General features: G+C 51.5%; 5 protein-coding genes across 5 annotated transcripts; 4 read left to right on the forward strand and 1 right to left on the reverse strand.

Annotated features, from left to right (window-relative positions):
- Positions 1 to 1,144: 1,144 nt before the first annotated feature.
- DACRYDRAFT_112600 (SET domain-containing protein) lies at positions 1,145 to 2,588 on the forward strand (the record flags this gene model as incomplete). Its single annotated transcript, XM_040769451.1, has 5 exons — positions 1,145 to 1,181; positions 1,237 to 1,274; positions 1,326 to 1,782; positions 1,833 to 2,193; positions 2,240 to 2,588. 5 exons carry the CDS (start codon positions 1,145 to 1,147, stop codon positions 2,586 to 2,588), a joined length of 1,242 nt encoding a protein of 413 aa, XP_040623551.1.
- Positions 2,589 to 4,652: 2,064 nt separating this feature from the next.
- On the forward strand, positions 4,653 to 6,518 carry DACRYDRAFT_102828 (uncharacterized protein; the record flags this gene model as incomplete). The annotated part of the gene is made up of 6 exons (XM_040767674.1): positions 4,653 to 4,672; positions 4,725 to 4,768; positions 4,827 to 5,500; positions 5,551 to 6,268; positions 6,323 to 6,351; positions 6,497 to 6,518. The coding sequence occupies exons 3-6, from the start codon at positions 5,379 to 5,381 to the stop codon at positions 6,516 to 6,518; spliced, it is 891 nt and encodes a 296-aa protein (XP_040623552.1). The 5' UTR covers positions 4,653 to 4,672; positions 4,725 to 4,768; positions 4,827 to 5,378.
- Positions 6,519 to 6,714: 196 nt separating this feature from the next.
- On the reverse strand, positions 6,715 to 8,432 carry DACRYDRAFT_119994 (uncharacterized protein; the record flags this gene model as incomplete). Its single annotated transcript, XM_040770911.1, has 4 exons — positions 8,125 to 8,432; positions 7,787 to 8,077; positions 7,051 to 7,735; positions 6,715 to 6,996 (listed from the first exon to the last, which is right to left on the reverse strand). Exons 1-4 carry the CDS (start codon positions 8,421 to 8,423, stop codon positions 6,715 to 6,717), a joined length of 1,557 nt encoding a protein of 518 aa, XP_040623553.1. The 5' UTR covers positions 8,424 to 8,432.
- Positions 8,433 to 9,665: 1,233 nt separating this feature from the next.
- Positions 9,666 to 17,081, forward strand: DACRYDRAFT_25596 (ARM repeat-containing protein). The gene is made up of 11 exons (XM_040774233.1): positions 9,666 to 9,752; positions 9,801 to 10,139; positions 10,190 to 10,379; positions 10,429 to 11,615; positions 11,666 to 11,755; positions 11,806 to 12,147; positions 12,194 to 12,383; positions 12,436 to 14,345; positions 14,398 to 15,671; positions 15,720 to 16,627; positions 16,675 to 17,081. Exons 1-11 carry the CDS (start codon positions 9,672 to 9,674, stop codon positions 16,956 to 16,958), a joined length of 6,795 nt encoding a protein of 2,264 aa, XP_040623554.1. The 5' UTR covers positions 9,666 to 9,671; the 3' UTR covers positions 16,959 to 17,081.
- Positions 17,082 to 17,513: 432 nt separating this feature from the next.
- DACRYDRAFT_92095 (glycerol-3-phosphate O-acyltransferase) lies at positions 17,514 to 20,105 on the forward strand (the record flags this gene model as incomplete). The annotated part of the gene is made up of 9 exons (XM_040777041.1): positions 17,514 to 17,720; positions 17,769 to 17,895; positions 17,951 to 18,340; positions 18,390 to 18,703; positions 18,757 to 18,948; positions 18,997 to 19,153; positions 19,204 to 19,450; positions 19,507 to 19,925; positions 19,972 to 20,105. The coding sequence occupies 9 exons, from the start codon at positions 17,514 to 17,516 to the stop codon at positions 20,103 to 20,105; spliced, it is 2,187 nt and encodes a 728-aa protein (XP_040623555.1).
- Between the last annotated feature and the right edge of the window lie 729 nt (positions 20,106 to 20,834).

Here is a 20,834-nt window from a genome sequence, read left to right on the forward strand (position 1 = left end):
ACTCTTAGGTGAGCAGACTTAGTCAGCCTGTGTTGCCCTAACAATATGGCAGGTTTTGGATCAAGGTCATGCCACCATGCTGAGACACCCACACTGCAAAATGACTGAGCAATATTGACCTTCCATTCTGAGGGAACCCAACAGAGTCACATGCCATCTTCCATAGCCTGAAGCCAGACTCCTATGTTCTCAGAGGTAAGGCCTTCAAAGTGAGGGGCATCCTTCCAGCCAGCAAGAAGTCAGTTGAAGTCAAATCACTGTTCTTGCCCAACAGCTTCTGTAATTGGTGGTACTTCACAAGACTGGGAGAGCAGAACCATTTGCTGTACCAGTTCCTGAATTGACTGCACCAAGCTTGCCTGGTCTTCAGCCATGGAGATGGCTGCACCAGCAGCTTGGTGTGCTGCCTCTGCAGCAGAGGATGTATTTGGGTGAGGTGTTGGTGGATGTTGGCCAACTGTGGCACCATCTTCAATATGTGTTGGGACAATGGTGCTCTGAGGTGAGTCTAGAGGAGCTGATGCAGGTTGAGTGGGTGTGGTCATTGTTGCTGAGTTTCTTTAAGAGAAGGACTGAGGTCAGATCATGGTTTCCTGCTACCAACTGTTGAGTTGCTGATTAGGGGAGAATAGTAAAAGTGGCATGGATTGGCCTGTGGCAGGCCAATCCATCCCAATATACATATAGGCTACATAGATAGTCTAATGGAATCAAATTCCGGTGCCTTAAGGCTGCGCAAGGGTCCTGCACTGCCACTCTTGGCACACACTCGACACAAGTTTGTAATCGCGAGAAGCTGACCTGGTTGTCCGTCCGCTCAAATATGGATGGGGGTGAGAATTGATTATTATTTTATCCTGCAGTCTCTTTCTACTCCACATATGGGCATGCTCCTTAATTCCAATGGAATATCACGGTTGGCATACTCTCAAAGTTTTAGCCGTGCATGAATCCGCGAAGTTGGTTGTGGATGCCGCGACGACGTGTGCCCTGTATCCTGTCTGTCTCTTCCAAAGCGATTGTCCTCATTGGTGTTCTTCACACAGAAACAATAGACGACCGTGTCACGAAGCTGGAGTCGGATCAAGACGTATGGGAAGGTTTGCTGGCATGGCTGAGGGAAGGACATGGAATGAATGTAGACATGGCGAGCTTGAAGGTGGCATGGGCGAAGACGGAAGGTACGCTGACATTCGTTTCCCTCACTGTCGTCGCAACTGATTCGTTCAAATTCAGGCGAGGACCGTGGACTCGTAGCATTGCAAGAAGTTCGAGTTCGTGAATAGCGCTCGCTCACAGATCTGGGACCAATTATCTTGCAATAGGCTTCACAGTCCTTACTGTCGATTCCGACAACCGCCTTGTTGAACGCGCGTACGCTGGCCGCATTCTTTCCGCTAAACAGCGTACCCAGTTCGAACGCCTCTGGAAGTATACTTAATGCTGTTCAAGCCGTATCACTGTACTTGGCTGCGCATCGGCAGGATCCCCACTGTCATTGGGCCCCGTACATCAGAACGCTGCCGGCTGACTTCCCTGATCATCCCGTGAACGTGTTCCTCGTCCATCAACACCATCCTGACAAACCGAGTCACGACCTCTGGGATCGTTTTGCTGTTCTGTCGTCCGGCCCGCCAACATTTCTAGCATTGCTGAATGAAGTAGTTGCAAGATGCAAGCAAGATCTTAGCGCCATCAGAACGTATCTATCAACCCATCGAAACCTCTTCAGATTGCCAGGTGACTTCGACATCAAAGACCTCCTGTGGGGATGGCTTAATGGTGAGGTGATTCCACAGCTCAGGTATTCGTCTCATGTTGATGTGCACCAGTGAACACGAGACAGGTTTGGATGGAGCTCGGTTTGAAAAGAGAAGACAACCTCACTTTAGCCCCAATCTTTGACATGTGCAATCACACCGCCGGGTCCGGGGGCGAACTCAAACCTTCACCATCTGGACGGGAACTCTCACTCTGTGTTCCATACAAACTCAGCAAGGGACAGGAAGTGTGCATTCAGTACGGTGTTCACAGCAATGTACAGCTTCTTGTCGAATACGGGTTTGTCCTGGATCTACGGCGTTGCGACGTCTTAGAGGTACGAGTCGCCGACCTCGTGCTACCCATGCTTCAGACGGAAGGCAATCGAGAACAGGAGATGCTCACAGCTCTTCAAGCGAATGGATACTTCATGTACGCCATGTTCTGAATTTCTGCTGCGCCGCTAACGCTCAAACAGAAAAGACTGGGCATTACACGTTTATCCGGAACCTGCAGCACCGTCCTATGGCCTGATTGTTGCACTGCGTCTGTTGCACAGTGCTGCCCCACCCGATGACTACTTGCATTGGTTTGAGATCCTTTGGAGTGGTCAATTCTCGGAAAAGTATCCCCTTATCGACGAACGCGTGAAGAGAACGCTCTCCGACATGTGTTTGCAAATTTTGAACAGAGCAGAACATCACTTAGACGTTTTGAGTGAAGTGTCGAGTTTCGCACATGATGTCAGAACACTATGGGAGGAAGAACGCGATGTTGCGCTGGCGGTTCAGCAAAGTCTTCTTCATGATCTTCTAGAGTTTGATTGACGCAACAGGGTTTGTATCCTAACTTGGTTTAATCCATGATCACAATTGACAAACATCTCCGGACCCGATATTCTGGAACACTTACTCAGATATTTTAGCCGGGATGGTGGAATATGGCATGACTTCTTGGCGCCACCTGTTCAGTTTGCAGGGTCGCCCTTGATTGTACGGTGGCTCATCCACTAAAATGGTGAGCATTGTCCCACGACGCACGGGCCGCCAGTTGCTTGAACCCGATAGACTCCCGGCAAGAACGGGCTCTCGGCGGAATTGTCTCGTCGAAACCGACGCTCACAGTACTGGAGCTATGTATGCCCATTCTCGCTTGGTCATGCCCGCCGCTTCTTCGATCACAGGCAGGGGCATTTCGGCGCGTAAGTTCCGAGCTGTCTGTCAGACTGTATGAGGTCTTGAAAATGGGCCAGATCGTGAAATTTGAGATCTACTAGAACAATGCACAATGACACAGAAACGGTGCTGCGGTGCTCAAGGCAAGGCAAGGCGCACAGCCCTCATATAGAAGTATGACCTTGCGATATCTATGGTGTCTTTAATATGCTACCATGCTTGATGGGGTGAGATGCATTTGAGCATTTGAGCATTGGAATCGATATTTGTGGCAACGGCCGTCCACATAGACGTTGATCATGAGACGGTGAACGTTGATGTTCAGTGTTGAATCCGTACGTGAGATAATGGTTAAAGAAACGCAGAACCGAGATCCCCGGATCCGTACTTGTTGTTGTCAGCTTTGAAGAAATCCGAGAACTGGCTACTACGCACCATTAATTGCCGATAGCCCGACAGAGACCAGCCCTTTGTCGCCGCAGCGTCCCTAACCTCCCTTCCAAGCCTAAACCTCCAATTTCGATCGTTCTTGGAGTTGAGATAATTCTTCTCCAAACAGATTCATGGAGCAGATTGATCGATATGCTCAAAGGTGGGTCGCACTTTGTGGTTCTGTGGTTTGTGGGCGCATGGAGCACTCTGCGAGACGACTGCTTAGGGACGAACTTTGTTATCATGATGGAAATCAAGAACGTACTCTTTCCATGTGCTCTGTGTTCGTGGGCACTGGAGCCACTCATTACTATCCGTCGCTGTAAGCTACGGACAATCAGGTGGCAGAGCTAGAAGAAGTCGACGGCGCGTGGTAAGCATGGGATTCTACTCTTATCATGGAATATACCAAGACGAACCTTTCCGACTAGACACTTTGATCTCAAGAATTTCGCAAGTCGACCGACAGTTTCAGCTTCAAGTGGTTACTGTGACTTTCAAGCTCAGCGATGTCCGAGACAGGTCGTCAACAAGTGTGTTGCATCGAGTAAAGAAATAATCCTCATAGGATAGTAGGTAGGCGAGGGACGAAAATGGAATAGCCAAAGAGTTTTCACGGTAGACAATCACCAACTCAAGGGGTCGTTGCTGAAATGGCAGTTGCGAGGGTAAGTCGCAGACGGTGGCCAAGGCCAAATTCGAAGCGGAAGAATTGCCCCTTGCTACGTGGGGTCAGCCCCGCAATGCCGAAGTCGGCACGAACAAGGGGCCAAAGTTTTCAACGCCTGTGCTTCCTGTTGATGATACATATGGTCCATGTCAGGCGTGATCTAATTGGGGAAGACATAAATTGTCTTTGCGAGACAACTCGCCGCTCAACTAAACAGGCGAATCTGCAGGGTTCCTCCAGGAGCCCGAGCACAACTAGAGTTCCACAGGCTGGTTATTGTGAATCTTTGCAGGATGATATGTAGCGCCGTGGTGCGATCTGTATTGATCATTGAGAGTGACAAATTTGCCGCGCAACGCAGGTCAAACAAATTTATAACCCCGGTAGCGAGTCCGAAGCAATTAGTGACGAAGTTATGTTCGGTGCAATATATCTGTGACCAGAACATTCACTCATCGTGTAGAAGGTGCAAAGATGGTGGTCGCGATGACACCTGGAGATGTATGTGTGCGAAGTTGAAGAGCCGTACCTCCGGCCCTGCGAACTTTTCCATCCGGTGCCAACCCTCACTTCAGTCACCGACCACATTTGGCCCTTGTCGCTGGTCCGCACATGGCCGCGCGATTCAGGACAGGTAAAGTCAAATGCCAACTCTGGTTACTTTCCGCTCAATAACATTGGAATAGGACCACGAACGTACGGACCATCAAAAGTACCTACAAATTGCAATGTATGCAATCTTTATTTCTATAATGTTCGTCAACCGTCTCATCAGATACACGCTTCAGCGAGGTGCAGACTGCACCTGGGAAGGCTGCGTATACCGCCATCCTTGGAACGACAACTACCCAGGGTTCCAAGCTTCCAAGTGGGCATATCGTGACGACAACCCGCGTCTCGACTCCAGCACAGGTGGGTACTCGCCCCATTCATCGTCCGCAAGGCCTTCATTCCGGCCAGGGGTGACACGCTCTGACCGTGTTCGGCCTCGACCATCAGACGAATACGACGACCGAGAAGTGGGCGCGAAGAGGCAGAGGACGGACGATTGGGCATCAAACGCGAACTATAACGCGAGCTCTGATAAGGAGTCTTCGTCGGGTACTGCCTATTTGAGCCAGGCGACCGCGCCACCGCAACCAACGCACACGCGCTTTGGCACAAGCAGCCTCGACAGTCCAACATCCAACAACGTCTTTGTTGTCCCATCCCGTAACGATCCTCGCACGAAGTCAGGACCACCGCCACGAGGAGCTAGCAATTCGCCAGCACTCAACAATTCCGGCTTCCTCTCTCCCTCGCAGACCCCACCACTAGGCGGTGGTGGAACACTCGACGCGATGTCGTTTGGCACCGGCGTGACAGGGGATGCACGAGCAAGGGATATCCTTGTACCTGAGGCGGGGAATATCCCACTTGATCAAATACGAAACCCTAATGAGGTGCTGCAGTTTGTCATACGGTGCGTCCTCTATCCCCTACCGTAGCTTACCTATGTTCATGTTTCCTTAGACGTATGGCAGCTGCTGTCCGAACCAATGCGACTCGAGAAGATCTAGTGGCCAAACATCTTGTGCTGAAGGGCCTCCGTCAAACCATTGTCCCTCTCCCCTTATCTGGTCAACCCAACACCAGCAGCAAGGTCGAGGAACAGCTCGACTCTTCTCGACGAGAAATACATAAGGTCGAGCAGAAGCTGCAACGGTATTATATCGAGGCCGAAGTAGGGTGGCGCCAACTGGGGTTGACTTTTGCGCTGGGACACTTACCGAGTCTGGCGGAAGTGAGGGACGTGGAGGGTGTGAGGGTGTGGATCGATGGTATCAAGAACGATATTGGGAGATATCTCGAGGTAAGAATGCAAGACGACCTCCGGAGAGCTGAGGCGAGGGTCGTCCAAGCTGCCAATGCGCCCAGGCCAAGGGATGACGAAATGGAGCGCCGGATATTCGAAATCTCCAAGGCGCAGGAAGACATCCGAATTGAACAAGCCAAACAGCGACGGCTAGATAATGCTGGAGTGCTTCATCGGCTTGAGGCACTGGAGCGCGAAATGCACGATCGCAGGCAGATGGATGCGGATGCGCATACGGAAATCGAGAGCGTGACTAAGAGACTCACAGACTTGGAAGACGTGTTTGGATATACGAGAGCGGATCTTGACACGTTGATCGAGAAGATGGATGGGATGGCTGCGAAGGAAGACAGGATTGACGATGTCGAAAAAGAGGTACATTTCTGCCTGGACTCCCTGCTGATTCCCGCTGACTTCTGCATCTTACAGCTACGAGGCATCATTGATTCTGCCATCGCGTCCGTACCGGATAAGCCAACTTTAATCACCACCATCCTCGATCGCATCACGCCGCAGCTTGTTAATGCATTGCAGAAGCACGAGGCACATTATGCTCATGAATTAAAGGGCCTGCGGATGCAGATGGATGAACGTCTTGCACAGGTGGCTAGGAACGGTGGTGTGAACAGCACGGTCTTTGAGGACCAGCCACCGTCCAGCCCGCATGAAAGCGAAGAAGCAATGGAATAGAGGAATCGAGGCCTGGGATGTATACCCGACGATTGTTGACGTTGAATACTTCGTTCGACTCCACTTGCATAGTTTCATTGTTATGATCCATGTTGTAAAAGCTAGTTTAAGTTTGATGGTGCTATCCTCTACTAAGAAGAATTCTTGATGCGATTGGTGCTGTTCAGTTCCCCCAAAATTGTGGCGCGATCTGCCCCCATCGGCGATACAATGAGCTTCGCCGCACCAGCCATTCTGTCCATCTCAGTCTGCAAGTCACCCATAACATCTTCCATTTTCCGGCTGCTATCCTGGTACAGGCACCTTCCAGCTTTCCTGTAGGCAGACGTAACGGCTGTGATCCCGCGCTCTATGAGCTGTTCGTTCATCGTCTTTCGATCTGGCGGCCGAGTCCCGTCCAGCCGTTCTTTCATCTATCAAACATACCGGTCAGTGATCACGGATGGGCATCATGCGACAGAACATACACCAGTGTGTTCCCTCCACATCCGCTGTAGTCGTTCCTCAGCCGAAGCTATATCCTCGGTTGTCTTTGTCTGCTTCATGTCCTCTTCAGGGCCGTTATACGGCTGGGAAGCATCCAGCTCAGGTATCCGTTGCGCCTTCTCGAGCTTCTGGATTCGTGCTACGGTTTCTTCCACTTCATCGATGCGCCGTTCAACGGTATCAACATTGATATCTTTTTCCTTCCCACCAAAGCTCCACTCTGCAAACGAGAAGGTATCTTCAAGTGTCTTCTCCACCGCTAATCTGGCGCCCCTGTCCTTCTGAGTCTGCATTTCCATGCCATCCTTATACTGTCCGACCGTCTTCCGTAGTATCTCCATGGATGCGTTCATCTGATTCATTTGTTCTTCGAGTTTGCTGAGGCCGTCATTGAAAGGACTCTCCTGTTGGATATGAGCAGACAACTTCAGCTCCGATGTGCGTTTCTGGTAGACATCCATTATGTCCGAAAATGCTTGCTGAGCCGTGTTCGCACGCTGGCGGTATTGTTGCGCATTCGCTGCATCAGTTTCCAGTGCCGTCGGTACTGGAGTTTCTACCGGATGGGTCGGCGGTTGGGAAGAGGGTTTGCCTTGTCTGAAGAGCACTTTCAGTCGTGAGGGCATGTAAGCTCCATCATATGTCTCAGATGCCTGCGCCAACTTTCTGTGAGGAACTTCTCAGTCCATGTCCCCTCACGGATCAGAATCAGCCTACTTGATGAACAGCTGTGTCCGCTGGGACGTATTGGGATTCCAAGCCCTGTTTGGCTGGTGGTTGGAGGCTGAGGAGTCTGGCGGCGGTGCCGATTGATGAGTTGCTTGCTGTGGCGTACGAAAGCGAGCCACCTTTGTGGGGGATGCTGGCAGGGGAAGCGCCGAAGGAGTGGCCTCTGGTTCTGATCTTGAAGAGGCTTCCACAGTATTTCCTCCGTATGTCAAGGAGATAGCCCCGCCTTTCTTTCCCGCCTGGAAGTGTGGCACTGAGCTATGAACGGTGTCCCGTAGTCTTGAGCCAACACGTCAGCTACTTCGAGTGGTGTGAGTCACACCTACTGGGAAGAACGCGCGATGTGAGGATTCGCCCACGTGGGCTTTCCGAGGACCAGACGAAAAATTAGATTTGAGTATTGGGGATGGCAATCTCCTTCCTTTAATTTGCGAAACCGATAACCGTCCCAAGTGAAGTACAGCTCTTCTTCATCTACACGCGCGGATTGACAGCATACAAAGGCAAATCGCGGCGTGTTCCCAATCGGTAGCAACCCTTGATTACTTAGCGGCCCAAAGTAGTCCATATATCCGGAACCAGGAGAGTCCTCCTTCCACTGTATAAGAGATGTCGGTGTCGCCATCACCTGTACAACAGCAAGGAGGGTAGAGAGCGCAGCATTTCCGTGGGAAGGAGAAGGGGGGGGGGGCAATCAGGCGGTAGTTTAAGTATGTTATCACATCCTGCCGATTTGATGTAAATGTTCGGCACGTGTTTTTTGGGTTGCATGGTAGAGCTTCGTGACAAAATTGATACCCCGACTTGACATGTGCTCCACCGCCCCTTGTGCCCTCAATCGGATCATCCCTTTCTCAGACGGACGGAAAGAAAAATTCTCTTGATTATCATGCCGCTTTCTTCAGTGTCATAAGTTCAGCAACACTCATTCCTGAGCACTCTCGTGGTACATCGATGTCGCATTGAGCATGAACGGACCAATGTAGGAGACTATGCGTGGAGGTCATGCTGAATTTGTCTTGTGAAAGGGTTCAGGCCAGTGCTGGCAGTGGGGTCTTATCCCTTCTATCTCCGAAATGAATAGAGTTCGCAGGTAACTTAGTATCGTAGTCGCTTATAGTTATCGTTAACACTAGTACAAGCTAGTGATCTGGAAACAAACTTGCCTCGCCCACAAGTGGTAAAGTAAATCGAGCCGGTTAAGCGGCTGGGATATTATCATAGAAGCGATGTTATGGAACGGGCGGCGCAATAAACACGCAGAGATCAAACAAAACTACGAAAATTCAGGAAGATATGTTGGTGGCAACAAGCTGATGTTGGATCAAATACCGAATGCCGAATTGTCGCTTCTCTTCGTCGACTGGAATGTTTGTATTGTTGGTCAAGAGGGTTCGCTGCAGCGGTAACCTGTCCGAGTTGAGCCGGTGTTGGACGGTGACCGTGTGGAGAGGGTGATGTGGATGAATACGCAGAGGAAGGAACGGTGGAGGATTGCATGTTGCTGAACATGTGGTATGTCAGTGTGTAAACAATGCACATCGCGTCCATTTTCCCTACACCTGACGCGCCTTTCACGTCGCGTTTGGGGTCGAGGCGCGTGCTTTTGCTTCCGAAGGAAATGCACGCGTCGATGATAGTGACTTGCATAGGGGGTGGGTGCAAGGGTTGTGGATATTCAACTTAACCATCATTCACTCCTTCAATACCTCTGTTTTCTTAACCATCTCCGGTCATTTCTCTAGCCCACAATGAGGGCGGAAGACTCGGATGCGGACAAGGAGAATGCTAGAATTAGTCCAGAACCACAAGTACGTATATGCGGTCACGTCGGATCAACGCAACCCTCACCCCACTTCAGCGAATCAAACCAATGTCGAACGACTTCGGCGACCAAGATACCATAGATTTTTCCCCTCCAAAGCCACAGGCGAAACCACCTGCACGGCTCATGGTCAGTACAGATGAATACGTCGTTTAAATCGGACTAATTGCTCAATAGGCTCGGAAAGCCGAAACCTCATCCAGTGCAGCGTCAGCACCAAGCAAGAAAGCAGGAGTCAATGCTGGCACAGCTTCCAAAGGCGCAAAGGGTGCATCCGCACAAGCCACAGATACATTTAAATATAAGCATACTCCTGAAGCTGCGGAAGAGCTGATTGTTGAAGTCATCCCGTCCACTGTGATCGAAGGCTACGGCGATGCGAACTGGAAGGCACGGTTAGCAGCCGTGGAGGAACTAGAAGCCTGGGTCAATGAGAATGCAGAAGTTGCCGACTCTGAGATTGTGTTTCGTTTCTTGGGAGGGAAGAAGCGAGATTGGAACGAGAAGAACTTCCAGGTGCGCTAGCACACTGCCTCACATGGTGCTCGCATGTTGACTGTCGTCAGGTCTCCGCAAAAGTATACACCATCATGTCGATATTAGCTGACAAGTCTCCGTCCTTTGGCAAGCCGTCAGCAGCGCTCGCGATACCACATTTGTCAGAAAAGCTGGGTGACATAAAGCTGAAGAAACCAGCTGGGGATACCTTGATTTTGTTCGCGGAGAAGACAAGCCTATCGTTTGTGCTGAGCCAAGGTACTATTCCGCACACTCTCTTGGACATGTTTTCTAAGACTTTTTCCAGCCTACGAGCCCATGTCGAAACAAAAAGCGCCCAAAGTCCAAGCCGATTCACTCATTTGGATTGGTCAGGCCCTGACCGAGTTCGGCATAGCAGGGTTAAATCTCCGTTCCTTGGTCGATTTCCTCAAAGTCGCGCTGGGAAATCCAAATGCTGCTGTGCGCGCTGCCGCTACGTCCACCTTCGTTACCTTTCGTCTTTTCGCTGGGACCGGGATTAAAGATTTTCTTGACGACCTCAATCCCCAGCTACTAAACACTATATCCGCTGAATTCGATAAAGTCGAGGGTACGCCTGCTCCAGAGCCCATTCGAACGCAAGCCGAAGTCTCTGTCGTCGCGGCGTCTTCGTCTTCTGGTGGGGCAAACAATGCGGCTGCCATGGACAGTTTGTATCCCCGCGTTGACCTCGACAAGATTATCTCGTCGCAAGTGTTGACCGACGCCCTGAGCGACGCCTGGAAGGTCAGGAAAGAGGCTATGGACTCTATACAGGCCACTCTCAGCGAAGCACAGAACAAGCGTCTAGAGCCAAATATGGGCGAGATTGCCCAAGTTCTCAAAGCGCGTGTGGCAGACACGAACAAAGCTGTGCAGACTACTAGCTTGGACGTGGTTGCCAAGATTGCTCTCGGAATGGGCAAGCCATTCGAAAGATATTCCCGAATTTTGGTTGCCCCCGTAGCTGGTGTGCTTGCCGATCAGAAGATGCCCACTCGCGCAGCCGCGCTCCGGGCCCTCACCGAGATGGCGAACGCATGCGAAGAGATCGAGACATTCATCCCCGGTATCGCAACCGCTTTGGAGTCAGCTAATCCATTGCTTCGCAGTAACTTGCTCAACTGGGCAGCTGAATGGTTCAAAGAGCATCCAGCCTCATCATCTCTCGATTTGAGCTCGTGGATCTCCCCTGTAATAACTTGCCTGGATGACAAAAGCGGGGATGTCAGGAAAGGTGCCCAGGCAGTCCTACCTACCGTTATCGCGACGGCCGGGGTGGACTCAGTATTGGGAAAACTCGGTTCCTTCAAGGGAGCGACGCAACAAGCTGTACGCCCCCTCATTATGGCCGTAAAGGTTGAGGGTGGTCTTGCGCCATCAAAGCCTGTTGCGCGTCCAGAGGATAGTGCGGCCTCAGTGCGGCCCAAAAAGCCGCGCGTAGAGGAGAAGCCTGCCGCACCTCAGGATCCAGTAGGTCTCTTGAGCCATACTATCCTTGTTAAATTTTGAAACGTCCTCAGGTAACACCTGTAGTATCTGGCTTCGATGACGAGCCAGGGATGGAGGATGCGTCCCCTAAGCCCTTGGGCAAGCCTCCGGCCAGGCTTATGGTGTGTTGGCAAGAGCATTTTTTATACAGATCGCTAACTCGGTGTGTCAGGCGAAGAAACCAGCCGCGCCTCCTGCCGCCGCTGTACCACAGCCGAAGAAAATCGCGGCCGCCCCTGCGGTTGCTTCAGCGAAGTCCGCTAAGAGTGGACCTCCGCAAGCTACTGATACCTTCAAGTACAAGCACACACCCGATGATGCTGAAGGTCTCATTGTCGAGCTTATCCCACCTTCCATTGCTGCGGGTTATGCAGATCCGAACTGGAAGGCCAGATTAGCCGCAGTTGAAGAGATGGAAACTTGGGCTTCTGAGCAGGACGAATCTCTCGACTCCGAACTAGTCTTTCGTTTCCTTGGAGGGAAAAAACGCGACTGGAACGAAAAGAACTTCCAGGTTCGTTTGTTCACTCTGGTCTGGGTTATCGGCTTACCTCGGGCAGGTTTCCTCAAAAGTGTATAACGTTCTGTCGATTCTGGCTGAAAGATGCCCCACATTCGGAAAGCCATCCGCTGCTCTGGCCATTGCTCATTTGACGGACAAACTCGGTGATATGAAACTGAAGAAACCAGCTAGTGACACCCTGGGGTTGTTTGCAGAGAAGACGAGCTTGTCTTTTGTGCTCAGCCAAGGTAAGATCATAACAGATAGGTATTAGTCTCATTAATCTGACTATTCTCATAGCGTACGAACCCATGTCGAAGCAAAAAGCGCCAAAAATGCAAGCAGAGTCCCTTAATTGGATCGGCCAGGTTCTCAATGAATTCGGCGTTGCTGGTCTCAATCTCCGAGCCCTTGTGGATTTCTTGAAGAATGCGCTCGGCAACTCCAATGCCGCGGTTCGCTCTGCTGCGACATCCACGCTGGTGACGCTGCGTCTATTCGCTGGGACAGGAATCAAAGACTTTCTGTCCGATCTCAACCCACAACTGCTCAACACCATCTCTGCTGAATTCGACAAGGCGGAAGGCAAACCTACACCTGAGCCGACTCGCACCCAGGCTGACCTGAGCGGACTTGCGCCAACCTCTTCTGGTGGCGGAGGTGGCGACGATCCTATGGATAGTTTATACCCTCGGGTCGACCTGGATAAGATCATATCCGGGAAAGTACTTGCAGACGCTAAGAGCGATGCTTGGAAGACGAGGAAAGAAGCGCTGGAAACTGCGCAAGCTATTCTCAATGAGGCTGCCAACAAAAGGTTGAAACCCAATATGGGCGAGATCGGGCAGGTCCTCAAGGCACGGGTGCCCGATACGAACAAGGCTGTCCAGGCACTGACATTGGACATCATATCACGTATCGCCACAGCTATGGGTAAACCTTTCGAGAAGTACACGCGTCTGTTCGCTGCACCAGTGGCTGGCGTTCTGGCAGATCAGAAGGCTCCGATTCGAGCAGCGGCCTTGCTTACACTCACCAACATGGCGAACGCGTGCGAAGAAATTGATACCTTCATCTCCGGGATTGTTTCCGCGTTGGACAGTTCTAACCCTCTTCTACGCAGTAATCTGGTGAACTGGGTTGCTGATTGGTTCAAGGACCATCCGGAATCTCCTTTGCCCGACTTGACACCCCTGGCTGGGCCGGTTGTTAATTGTTTGGACGATAAAAGTGGCGACGTGCGAAAGGCTGCACAGGCCGTATTGCCAACGATCATTGCGCAAGCAGGTTTTGAAGTCGTGATGGGGAAGTTGTCATCTCTAAAGGGTGCATCCCAACAAGCTGTTCGCCCTCTGATCATGGCTGCCAAGCCTCTCGCTAGTGGGCCGGCCGCACCTCCTTCTGCAGCCGCACCGTTGACTGTCCGACCTGCATCAAATGCGCCGAAGGCCTTGGTACCGCCGATGGAACATCCCTCGGAATCTCAATCTGCAACAGCCCACCCTCCAAAGCCCATGCCAACGAAAGTGCTTAACGGCATTAGTGGTACTACCGGAGTTCGTTCCTTGCGACTGGGGGCAACGTCGTCCCGACCTGAGTCTCGTACAGACACGAGAGACGATGAACTGCCGCCGTCTGCCACCGGTGCTGCTATGCCGAAGACGAAGATTGGATCGGGGTTAAAGAGGCCCACAGTCGTAAATCAAGCGACTGTCATGGCTGTCGAGGCCGAAGCTATTGCGTCTCTCCCCTTTTCCGGCATGAGTCTCGACAGCAAACGTGTGCGGTTAGGCAGGGATCGTGCAAGATTTGTATTCGAATCCGTCCCTCCTTCGAAAGACGTGATAGATATGCTCCAGCAACAGATGGAGCCACATACTTCAAAGGCGCTCGTTGCGCAGCTTTTCAGCCATGACCACAATGCTGATCGCGATCACATGCTTGGAGTTTCGGCCATGGACGAATGCTTCATCGCTGCGCTCAACGAAGAAGACAAGTACGGTTTGTCCCCAGAAGATGCAATGGCAATTCTCATTGCCAATTCCGATCTTCCTCTTAAATACTGCTCTATCCGTCTACAGGATACCAATCCCACCATGACAATGCGTTGCTTGGAATTAATATCGCACATCCTTGAGCTTCTGAACAAAGCAGACTATACCCTCACCGATGGTGAAGTTGCAGCCTTTGTTCCGACCATGATTGGCAAGGTAAGAAGTCACAACTCCCATTTCAAAGACGTTTCCTGACCCTCTTGAATAGCTCGGTGACTCCCGGGAAGTTACCCGTGAGAAGATACGAGGTATATTCCGTCTCCTAGAGAAGCAATATCCGTACAGCAAGATATTCCAGCTATTGATGGAATATGGTCTGCAATCGAAGAATGCACGAACACGACAATCTTCCCTTGAAGATATGGCAAGTCTTCTGAATCGTTACGGTATGTCTATTTGCCAGCCCTCCAAGGCGTTCCCTGCAGTGGCAGTAATGGTATCGGATCGTGATACCAATGTGCGACAAGCTGCGTTATCGGTGATTGGAGAAGGATATGGTCTTGTTGGCGATGCTATCTGGTCGCATATTGGAGTTCTTTCTCCCAAAGACAAGACTTTGATCGAAGAACGATTACGTCGTCTTGCCCCACCCGCAAAACCCGAACCTCGTGCAACAAATGGTATCCCTCGTAGCCTTGCAAAAGCATCGAGCATTGCGCGAGCTGCCTCACCGGGTCTAACCAAGTCGCACCCGCCGCGAGCAATGTCTCCTGGTCCCTCTAAGTTGCAACCTTCACGAGCCATGTCTCCTGGGCCCTCAGCATTACCAAGCATGAATCGTTCGGGTGGTGGCATTCCGCGTCCAGGCATGTCAGCTCTTCCAGTACCAGGGAGTCGTCCGAAAAGCATGCTACCCTCTCGATTGGGGGCTGTTCGTTCTAGACCAGCCTCCGCATTGGAAGGTGAACTGCCTCAGACAGGGTCAAGCCAGATGGGATACATCGCCGAAACGGATAACACTCCTACACCACGTCGGCCTTCCACGTCTCAGGCAAGACCAGTCAGCCGCACTCATCACGAAACAAAGGAGCCTGACACGATAGAGGGTCTAATAAAGTTGGTCATGAGCAACGACATGGAGGCGTCTATTCGGGCTTTAAAGAAGATTCAGGAGCGTCTCGACGTCGTAGGCGATGCAGGGGAAGACATGCCTGCATTCACCGAACTGTCGCAGAATGCAATCGAGCTCGTTGAAAGCATCCAGATTCGCATGCAGCATTTATTCGAAGATCGCAGCGAGCGAGACGCCAAAACTTGGCGTCTTACAAAGCATCTGATCACCACTCTCAGCAACTTTATCGAACAACCAGCACTTGCTAGATGTCTCAATACAGAGTCTTTGACGGCTTTACTAGAGGAATTGACCCTTCGTCTGCTGCAGACGGATGAAGCACCTGATCCGAAGGGCAAAGACACTTCTCGTTATATTAACATGGTGTTACTGAAATTATTCACCACCGCAGAGCGTATCTCGGTGTTTAGGTATTGCTGTGTTCCTCCCGAAAGAATTTCGCTGATTCACTCTGTCAGAGCACTGTTTACCATCCTGCTTCGACTAGCGCGAGATATGACCTCGCTGACTACCGCTGACTCTGAAGACGCAAAAGTTGTCGAACTTATCCTCAAGTGTATCTGGAAGATGGCCCGATCTATTCCCGAGGACCTTCAAAAAGAGCTTTTGGATCCATGCCAACTTTTTAAATGCATCGAGGCGTTTCTGCAATCTATTCCACCCAATGAGTGGAGAGCGCGAGCGGCAGCGAAGGTGCCTTCTGGGGACTTGCCACTACGCACCGTGAAAGTGATCATTCAACACATTGTCCAACATTATGGTGACGACACCTATGATCAATTGTCGGCGTCCTTCGACGACCCCTCTGCAACGATTGTCTATCCATATGTGTATCGTATTCTGAACGCGGGAGCCGCGCGTACTTCTGAAGGCACCGCGGAGCGCCAGACCCGCCCTCATTCTGAAGTTAGCGCCCGTCCAGCGTCGCCAGAGGTTGTGAACATGCAGGAGGGCTTGCCAACATCAGACTCGGTGACATCCTTACATGGTGAATCCGAAAGCCTCACACCTTCGCGACGTCATGGCTCCATCCTCAGCGAGGCCCCGAGAAGCACTACACCAAGCCGGACTGCTTCCACATCCACGAATGGCTACACTGCTCACGGATCGCCCGGGGATGATGATCCAGACCAGAAGCTGATTGATATCCTGGATCATATATCTTCGGAAACGACAGGATCGCTGCACAAGCAGGGGATCACGGAGCTATACCAGTTCCTGAAAGCACACCCTCATAAACGCACGAGGGTAGACCGAATGCTGGACAAAACAGGTCCACAGTTCAAGAAATATATCATGAGAGCATTGGCGAGCAGGGCAGAAGATGATGAAGAGAGGGAGCTTGTGTTTTCAGACACGCTTTCCAGTATGTCGTTTCACAATAGTGTTCGGATGTGGGCTGATCAATAGCAGAGCTTGAAAGCAACCCACGGTCCATGCCATCCTCACCCCAGGTCACGTCGCCTCAGCGCACACCCTCCATGTCCTCGACACGCCGCGCTAGCTTGGCCGCCAAGGATTTGTCGCCTGAGGAGCAGACGACCTTGCATAGACTGCACGGAATTTTCGGCTACCGCAGTTCTACGGCAGGGAGCCCTGGTCGACCAACATCTGGATCTACGGTAGCAACGCAGGGTGATGATGGGCCAAGGCCGAACGACGTGCTGGCGCAGCTTCGAGATCTCCGAGACCGATAGTTTACCCTCTTTGATGATATGCCTCACAGCAAACTTTCCCGTTCATTAACTTCGGTCGGTACTAGTGTATCTCTATACGCTGTATGATAGTCTCACATTAGCACGCAAATCTCACTCAGCTTCTTTCGTTCCAACGTTTCGATGGCTGTAGCGCATGAAGGCGACACCCGGGGGGGTTGCTCCGAAAATGCCCGCCGAATAGGGTCAAGGTCTTTAGCCTTAGGCAGATCGATGACCGATTTCAACGGGCTAGACATAGCCTTATCCACGTCAATGGCGTATTCTAACAGGGCGGATAGCCGGTTGAATCGCCAACCCCCACAGAGGGAAATGAATGGTCGCGTGCATATAATTATCCCAGATGTTGCGGGGCGCCCCGACTGCCTCCGTATCTCGGCACGCCTCTCGGGGCGCGTCATGGGATGGTCCATACAACAACGCTCACGGCGACACGTTCATCAACCCTCTCATCTCTCTCTTTCATTCAATCCTCGACATCTCTTCCCCATGTCGAGAGCTCTGTGACTCGAGTACATGTGCATATATCTTGTCCATATGGGAATATCTTTTGAACCACCCGGAAAAGAACCATCGATTTCACACCAAGCGATGAGCCACCGGTCAAACTTCGCATACGACGCAGTCATCCTCTTCTGGAGGATGGTGCTCAACCTGTTCTTTCGTGAGATACGGCCCCGAGGCGCATGGAATATCCCACGATCTGGTCCAGTCATATTTGTCGCGGCACCGCATCATAACCAAGTGTGTGCCTCGCTCAAGCATAAGGAACATCGGGTTGAACCGACTTAGTTCTTAGATCCACTCATTGTTGCGAGCGAAACGTTTCGAGAGACGGGGCGACGCATTGGATATCTCATTGCTGCTTCGAGCATGAAGCTCGCAGTGATAGGAACTTGCGCGAAGTGGATGGCTGCGAGTACGTGACTGCCGCAAAGGCCGAATATGTTCCAGAGCTAATGTGTCATCTGCAGTTCCTGTGGAGCGGGCAGGAGACAGCAAAAAGGATGGAACGGGTCTGATTATGCTGCACCCCGAAGATTCAACGCTCGTCCTCGGAACAGGTACAAAATTTACTGCCGAGTTGGGCCCCAAGGCACAGATCCTATTACCGAAGTCCACCTCTCACGCCATTGCCGAAGTCAAGGAAGTCCTGTCCGATACTGAGGTGCGAATCAAGGAGTTTAAGATCGGAGATGGAACCAAAGGGACGAGGCGCGTTAGAGAGAAGATGGAGGAGGTGAAAGCTGCAGGCAAAGAAGGCTTTGACTGGAAGATCGTGCCACATTTGGATCAGAAAGAGGTATACATGCACGTGTACGAGCGGCTCAAAGAGGGAGAGTGTATTGGCATCTTCCCTGAAGGTACCCATCTTAAACTTTCCTTGTTGACCCCTCACTGAGACGTGTGCAGGCGGCAGTCACGACCGCACAGATTTGCTACCTCTTAAAGCGGGTGTCTCTATCATGGCATTGGGGGCAATGGCATCGGATAACAACGTACGCGTCCGGATTGTTCCAGTCGGCCTCTCGTACTTCCATCCACACCGATTTCGCTCCCGAGCTGTTATTGAATTTGGTCGCGCCTTCGAAGTTCCTACAGATCTTGTCGAGATGTTCCAGTCTGGGGGTGATGGCAAGCGTACGGCAGTTTCGAAGCTGCTAGACTTGATCTATGACGGCCTGAAGACCGTGACAGTACGCGCGCCTGACTATGACACACTCATGGTGCGTCTTGCTCTCCTTCGATCCCAACCCTTACTTGACACACTTTGCACTAGCTGATTCAAGCTAGCCGAAGACTTTACAAGACCCCTGGCCAGCATTTGACGTTGAGTCAAGTGGTTGAGCTCAACAAGCGTTTTATCGAAGGATATCTGCACTTCCAGAACGAGCCTCGGGTACAGGCATTGAAACATCGCGTGGAGCAATACAACCGAGCGTTGAGAAACCTTGGTCTGAGAGACCATCAGGTATGTCCTCTGTGAAATGTCAATTCAGCCCCTTGTAACTGGATCTAGGTCGAGACTGCAACTCGTCATGATTGGAAAACGGCTGTTCTACTGGTTTATCGCACTGGCTTGTTAATGGCATGGGCCACATTTGCCCTCCCGGGAGTCATTCTTAATGCACCCATTTTTCTGACCGCTGCCTACATCTCAAAGCAAAAAGCGAAATGTAAGCAGTTCCCAATTTGGGTCCAAGAACTGATCTGATAGCGTTGACAGCGGCGTTAGCAGCTTCAACCGTGAAGCTAGCGGCTCGGGACGTGATTGGCACTTGGAAAGTGCTTGTCTCCCTTCTTCTGACACCCTTGCTCTATATCACCTATGCGGTTATTGCAACATACATCAGTCATCAGTGTCGGCTTTCACTGAAGTATCAATTGGCAACACCCGTGGCGGTCATGGTTGCATTGCCATGCATTGCCTATTCAGCGCTCAAGTTCGGTGAAGCTGGGATGGACGTTCTTAAGTGAGTGCCATGGATGAATGACGGTCGGGAACTAGACATGCTAAATGCTTTTACAGGAGCCTGCCCCCATTGATTCTGTCCTTCCTTCCAGGGCAGCAAAAGCGCCTTAATCGCTTAAAGGCGATGAGGGCGGACCTCTCGAACGAAGTATCCGATGCTATCAACGAGTTTGGTCCCCAGCTTTACGAAGACTTCGATGCCAGACGTGTTCATGTCGCTGCTACCGGTGGTCCGCCGTCCAGCGACGCTGCTCTGGGTATTTGGAGGCGGAAATCTGCCTTAGGTGGCGCGGATGCTCAAGGCAATCTCCTCATTCATCCTATGACTTGGCTGGATGAACGTATCTTTGGCTGGTCACGCAGTGCGAATCACGGAACGAACGCCTGGGGCCATCACCCCAGCGACATCAGCCGTATCACCTCGCCTGTTCCAAGCGATGGAGAAGAGAGCGACGGAGAGGCGAGCGATGGCCGTGGTGATTGGGATGACGTTCTCGGAATGATTGATACATACGAAAAAAGACGACGCAGTCGCAGCGTCAGTCGAGGATCTGCACGGCCGAGCTACAAGGATCTACACAAGCTTGGTCTCGAGGCCGCGGATGCCTCTGGATTACGACATCGCAGCAACGCCGAGCTCGCACAACTCGCCATGACTCCAGCGCATCCGAATACCCAAGATTCTCCCCCGAATTCTCCCCGACGACCAGCCATCGCGCTTGCGAATGGTTCTGATAGCATCATCCCCACTCAGCGCAACGGTTCTCCTCCGTCATCTCCTATTTTTGTTGTGTCCCCTGATTTATCACCTTTGGATGACAGATGTGGCGTACCTGTGACACGAGAGAGGCGGAGGCGCAAGAGCAGCCTAGAAGCATCCATTCAGCTGGCTAGCCTCACGTCTGAACTGCATCAGCATGATCACTTCGGCTCTGCAACGGAAGATCTGAACAAGCGACATCACGAAATCCACCACCACCATCATCATCACCATCCACTACTGCCAGACCATTCGCATCAGGACTGATTTGTTTTTATGCATGGACCGCCTGTCAGAATATCGAGATAACCATGTCTGTACTATTAGTCATTAGTATGGCAATGCAATGCAACTCAACCCCTGTGATTTCTAATGTCTCTACTCAACTACACGCCTCAAAACTCTTCTCATGGCTCGCGTGACTTTCATGGTACTCACAGGGGTTCTGACCGCAGAGGTGTGGACACCGATCTTTGGCGCGGACACAGGGTTTCTTTGCCAACATAGGGTTAGGGTTAGGGTTAGGGTTAGGGTTAGGGTTAGGGTTAGGGTTAGGGTTAGGGTTAGGGTTAGGGTTAGGGTTAGGGTTAGGGTTAGGGTTAGGGTTAGGGTTAGGGTTAGGGTT

This window comes from Dacryopinax primogenitus (genome assembly GCF_000292625.1).
Source record: "Dacryopinax primogenitus strain DJM-731 SS1 chromosome Unknown DACRYscaffold_28, whole genome shotgun sequence".
In the NCBI taxonomy this organism is placed as follows: domain Eukaryota; kingdom Fungi; phylum Basidiomycota; class Dacrymycetes; order Dacrymycetales; family Dacrymycetaceae; genus Dacryopinax; species Dacryopinax primogenitus.

What these genes read in the sequence shown, in the direction of transcription:
- DACRYDRAFT_25596 (XM_040774233.1), top strand. Translation starts at nt 9,672, where the DNA reads ATGTCGAACGACTTCGGCGACCAAGATACCATAGATTTTTCCCCTCCA. An exon ending in ATCGTTTGTGCTGAGCCAAG is followed by an intron (nt 10,380 to 10,428) that starts GTACTATTCCGC and finishes GACTTTTTCCAG; the next exon opens with CCTACGAGCCCATGTCGAAA. An exon ending in CTGCCGCACCTCAGGATCCA is followed by an intron (nt 11,616 to 11,665) that starts GTAGGTCTCTTG and finishes AAACGTCCTCAG; the next exon opens with GTAACACCTGTAGTATCTGG.